Below are 6,054 nucleotides of genomic sequence, written 5' to 3' on the forward strand. Positions count from 1 at the left end.
TTCCACCTATCACATTCCCGACGCCCCTCCCCCAAGTCCCTCCTCCCTACCTTTTATCTTAGCCTGCTGGACAAACTTTCCTCATTCCTGAAGAAGGGCTTATGCCCGAAACGTCGACTCTCCTATTCCCTGGATGCTGCCTGACCTGCTGCGCTTTTCCAGCAACACATTTCCAGCTCTGATCTCCAGCATCTGCAGACCTCACTTTCTCCTCAAAGAGTTCACAGTATTCTAGATAAGCTCTCACCAGTGCCCTGTGTACAGGTCGTTTCGCTATAGCTTGTGTTTAGTCAATGTGAATTCACTAAAGTGCGAATTTTCTAAAGTGCGAACTTTTAAAATGTGTGTTGACTGTAAAACGATTACATTGCCAACACTTTAAGCACTGTTTCTAAAGCGCCATTTTGTTATAACGTGGGCTTGCACAAGAACACAAACACCGCATTATACCTGTACAGGGATATGCCTGGGTCAGTATTTTCGACCAGGGTTTAAGGTGTGCCTGATGTTTGTGCTTTCAGGTTCAGAGGACGATTGCTAAGCAGATTCAGATGGTGAAGCAGATCGGGAAGGGGCGCTATGGTGAAGTCTGGATGGGAAGATGGCGCGGTGAGAAGGTTGCGGTTAAAGTCTTCTTTACAATGGAGGAGGCCAGCTGGTTCAGGGAGACGGAAATTTATCAGACCGTGTTAATGAGACACGAGAACATCCTTGGTGAGTCAACGCCAACTGCCGCTCAGCAAAGGCTGGTCGGCAGCTCACGAACATCCATCCCGCACACAGGCTCTGAGTGCTGCCCTCACTGCATGCTGGGTAATTGGCAAGGCTAAGCTGTCCCCTGTGTTAACAACAGCAGTCTGCATTTACATAGCACTGCTGACACAGTAAAATTTCTGATAAATCTCATGAAAACTTTCTCAAACAAAACCTGAGACTTTAGATGGAAAGAATGTAATAAACAGGAAGGGGGATTTGGCCCATCGAGCCTGCTCCACCATTCGGTACGTCATCGTGGCTGATTAAATCCTGGCCTGCATTTTCCTGTCCCGGCCCAAACCGTATAAGTTTCCCCTTGTTCAAGATTCTGTCTAACTGAGCCTTGAATATACTGAATGTTTCAGCCCTCCAGTGCAGGCTGTCATCGAGAATTCCCATAATTCATGACTCTCTGAGATACCTACATTCACCATATATTCTGAAACGGTGCCCCCTACTTCGAGATCTCACCCCATTCTTTAAGCAGCTACCCTGCTAAGTCCCATCAGAATCAAATCCACTCTCGTTCTTCCAAACTGCAATGAGATTATGCCTCATCTGTTCTACCTTTCTTCATTAAGCAACCCCTTCCTGCCAAGAGGTAACTAAGTGAACCTTCTCTGGGCTACAACTGATTTCAATTCAATTCAATTCAAAGTTTGTGAGAAGATTTGTAGCTCGGGTGCTCGTTGTTATGGTTCTGTTCGTCAAGCTGGGAATATGTGTTGCAGACGTTTCGTCCCCTGTTTCGGTGACATCCTCAGTGCTTGGGAGCCTCCTGTCAAGCGCTTCTGCGATCTTTCCTCCGGCATTTGTAGTGGTTTGAATCTGCCGCTTCCAGTTGTCAGTTCCGGAAGCACATCGACCTGGACCCAATATACCGACCACTGCAGCGGACAGCTGGAACTGACAACCGGAAGCAGCAGGTACAAATCACTACAAATGCCAGAGGAAACATCACAGAAGCGCTTCACAGGAGGCTCCCAAGCGCTGAGGATGTCACCTAGACAGGGGACGAAACGTCTGCAACACAAATTCCCAGCTCGACGAACAGAACCACATCAATTCAATTCAATTCAATTGAGCCATGTGAGGAGATAACATTTGGCCAAGGAGGTTTTAGGAGTAAAGGTCTTAAAGGAGGACAAGAGGTTCAAGGAAGGGATCCAATGGTGTTGCAATTATAATTCAGGATGCTCCGGAAGTCAAAATGGGAGTAATACGGGAGATTACAAAGATAGAGATGTCCAGAAAAGCTAGTCTTTGGAGTCAATCAACTAAAGTCATCAACTGGATGCTAAGATGGGGGAGTGTTGGGGTGCGATTTATTATGGGGCAATTGGTAAGAGGGTGGGGAAAGGGGGTTGTGGTGTGGTAGGATTCTGGACATAGAGTGGACTCAATTCTGCCAGAACATCCCCCTTTCCATTGAAGTTTGTAGTTTGCTATTTTCTGATGGGATAACGTGGCATGTTGGATGTCTGTTCCCACGAACCTTGGTTGAGATGGAGTGAACAGTCACACTCCAAGGTCTCACAAAAGGGCCAAATGTTCTACAGGAAGATTTTAATGTGGTGTAAGAGCATGACATACCTTATACAGTAGCTGTTGTCTTAAATACAAGCTGAGTGGCTGGCTTGACCATTTCAGAGTGCTGTTAGGAACCAAGCACATTGCTGTGGGTCTGGAGTCACGTGTAGGCTAGACCAGGTCAGGATGGTAGTTGCCTTCCCTAAAGGGCATTAAAGAACATGCTTTTTAAAAATAATAATGAACATTAATTGTCTTGGTCGCCATTGTTAGTGGCAACTCTTTATTCTGAATTTACTTAATTCGTTGAATTTAAATTCCCCATAACATGATCTAAACCAAAAAATCTCTAAACCATTAGCTGTAACCCTCGGATTATTATTCCATTACCAGGTCCATTCTGTATCGTAGTTAGAACCTGACAGGAGGGTCAGAAATCAATGGGCACAGATGTAATAAAATTGCTAAAAGATTCAAAAGGTGAAAGGTGAGAATTTTCTTGATGTGGCAAGTTACTATGATCTGGAATACACTGCCAATAAGGCATTAAAAATACATTGAATAATAATTTACGAAAAGGAATTCAAGATACTTAGAAGGAAAATATTTGCAGGACAATAGGGAGTAACAAGGCAGTGTGACTAAGTGGTTGTTTTCATCCTGGCTGTAATTTTACTATAACATACCATGCTAACAGAAGGCATCAGGAAGATTTACAGTGCAGGAGAAATCCTTTCGTCTGGTTATCCCTGTGCTGTCTCTTTGATGGAACAAATCCCAAACCAATCCCATTTCCTGCTTTTCTCCCCAATTCTTCCCCCCTGAACTTCTGTTTGACTGACTTGTCCCTTTATCAATACAGAATTGACTACCTCAACCTGTCCTTCCAAAATACACCCTGCAACAACGTTATGTAAGATTGCTTCACCTCACCTGTCTCCGTGCCGCCTCAGAAATTCACATAAATTGATGACTTCTGATGGTATTGATTCTCTAGAAAACAAATGCCCATTCTACCCTTTGATATTGACCCTTCCCTTCATTCCCCCCAGCTCCAATATTTCAAGGATTATAGAACCTAAGCAATTACTTTTTTTAAAAAAAGTCCCTAAAACATTTCCTCTTGGTTTTCCTCACAATATGTGTCCATACAATTAATCTTTGATTCCTGGTAAACTCAGGATGATCCTGGAGAATTTAACATCCTTGTATTAACTTAAACTCAGCTGTCGACCACCCCTCTAGACCACACTCCAGCCTGAGGGGAGCCTGACTGCCATCTCAGAAATGGCTTGCTTTCTTTGGTTGTGTTTGCACTAAGAGGCGTTATTCTGAAATCTTTACTTGGGTGTGGATTGGGAGCCCTAATCGGTGTGATCATTAGATGTACCCTTCAGATTTAGCATACAGCTCTGTTACATTTTAACTCTACACATTTGTCAACTTTTAAAAATTAATTCATGAGCATTGGTGGCCAGCATTTACTGCCAATTCGTGGTTCCCCTTGAGAAGGGGAGTTGCCTTCATAGAATCCTCACAGTGTAGAAAGGAGCCATATGGCCCATCAGGTTTGCACTGAAACTCTGAAGAGCATCCCACCCAGACCACCATCCCAATCCCATCCCAGTAACACCGCATCGGTTTTTTTTTAACCATGGATAACCCAACCAGCCTGCACAGCAGCAACTTTTAGCGTGTCCACCTTCTTGAACCGCTGCAGTTCGCATGCTGTAGCTGGACCCACAATGCCCTTTGGGAGGGAATTCCAGGATTGTGACCCCCAAGTGAGATTGAAGGAAGTTCAGGGAATGACTTGTCAATAATTGATATATTGCCTGGTTAAACCAAATGATAGTGCAGATATCTTCCATTTGTGTGAATACATTGTACTTTTACCATAATATGCTTTTATTGTCAGTGTGGCATTAGGGGGAAGTGGTGGCACACTGGTAATGTCACTAAGGCTGGTACTCTAAAGGCAAGCTTTGGGTATAGGTTCAAATCCCACCATGGCAGTTAGTGGAGTTACATTGAATGAATAAATTACAGTGGAATATAAATTTTATCTCTGTGATGGTGACAAGCATTGATCATCAATTGTTGTCAAACCCATCTGCTTCTCTAATGTTTTTAATGGAATGAAATCTGCTGCTCCTGTCTGGCCTGTCTTGTTGTGACTCTACATATACAGTGATGAGGTTGAGTCTTTCTGATATAACCATCGTGAGTTATTGAATGCAAAGGCCATTAGGGATGGGTAATAAACACTGGCCTTGCCACAGCACCCACATCAGGTGAAACATTTCGAAGAATACATAAATGTTGTATAAATATCCAAGAGACCATGCCTTCCCAGGAGATAGCTCTCTCCTTTGCTTCCTTTCTGCTGCTATTGTCGTTTCAGAGTGGGTGGGAGAAGTCAAAATAATGTTGGACAAAGTTTGAGACTCAGAGGGCTCAGTGCATCAGTCAATGCAAGTCACACGCACTCCTCCCACGTTTCAAGTTGACTTTCAGAATGTATGAAATCTAATCTGCGTTGTTGATTTTCCACAATACCCCTGGAGTATACTGGCTTTGTTTTAGGTGCCTGTCATTCATATGACCTTGCAGCTCTGTTCACTGAGTTCAAATCCAGTGGGACCTCACTTGATCTTCAGCTAAACCTTAACAAGTGAGGAAATGGTCTGAATGTCACAGGCTGAGTTGTCTGTATCTCCCGTCATGTTGCATCCTATAAATGTGACATGTCCCAAGAAGTAAAACACTGTCCTCACTTTCATATTTCACTTTATTCATTACTCCACAATATTAAGACACATTGGAATCCTGCCAAATGGTTAAGGAGCAGTTTATAGAAGATTAGTGCAATGTGTTACAAATGACAGTTACTCAGAGAGCTACTGATAGCATTGTTTTAAAACAAGGAGTGAACCATTTAAAGGCTTAAAAATTATGAAGGAGTTTGATGGGCGTAGATATAGAGAAGATGTTTCCACTCGGAGGAAGACCAAAGCTACCAGTTATAAATGTAAGATAATACAGTGCTTCACAAAGGTTTGTCTGCTATAACTGCATTGTGAGTGCACCCCCTCCATTCCTTGGTGACAGCAGGTGGAATGGGAGAGAGACCTGTTAGAGCAGGAAGATGCTGGGGTTGGGATGGGAGAGAAGCAGGTGAAAACTGTCAGGATGTTAGTGAAAAAGCACTGGGAACTGTTAGAGCACAGATATTATAACTCGGTCAGGGTGCTGTCACACTACTTTCTGCCTCCGAGCTTGGGAGCCTAATATTTTTACGACATGAAACTTGGAAAATCTGTGAAGGGGACAGAACTTAACAGGACATTGACAAGTTGGTGAAGTGCACAGATAGGTGGCAGAGAAATGTGAAGTGATGATACACTTTGGCACGAAGAGCACATAGAGACAGTATAAAATAAAGGGCACTGTTTAAAAGGTGCTCAGGAGCAGAGAGTGTACAGTGGAACCTCGATTATCTGAATGAGATGGACAGGCAGTATTTCGTTCGGATAATCGATTATTCAGAAAATCAATTAAATGCCTTTCCTCTGGGGCTTGGAGTTTTAAAGTCTTTTCCCCGTTCAGGAGACTGCAGCAGCATACAGCACGGATACCCTGCCCCCAACATCACCCCCCATCCAAACCCACCCCCTGCGCCCACCCCACTCCAATTCCGCCTTTGCCCCCGCCCCCACCCTGGTTCAACCCCACCCCCTGCCCCCAACCCAGTCCAACCCCGTCCCC

At 44.1% G+C, this 6,054-nt stretch overlaps 1 protein-coding gene across 5 annotated transcripts in view; it reads left to right on the top strand.

Moving 5' to 3' along the window:
• The window catches only part of bmpr1ba (bone morphogenetic protein receptor, type IBa), a 486,264-nt gene that overhangs the window by 466,061 nt on the left and 14,149 nt on the right, over positions 1–6,054 (top strand). For all 5 annotated transcript variants that reach the window (XM_043674433.1, XM_043674434.1, XM_043674432.1 and 2 more), the window contains one exon: positions 522–714. In XM_043674433.1, coding sequence (XP_043530368.1) covers positions 522–714 — 193 coding nt within the window. The remainder of the gene's footprint in view (positions 1–521; positions 715–6,054) is intronic.

Source organism: Chiloscyllium plagiosum, chromosome 32 (assembly GCF_004010195.1).
Source record: "Chiloscyllium plagiosum isolate BGI_BamShark_2017 chromosome 32, ASM401019v2, whole genome shotgun sequence".
Taxonomy (NCBI): domain Eukaryota; kingdom Metazoa; phylum Chordata; class Chondrichthyes; order Orectolobiformes; family Hemiscylliidae; genus Chiloscyllium; species Chiloscyllium plagiosum.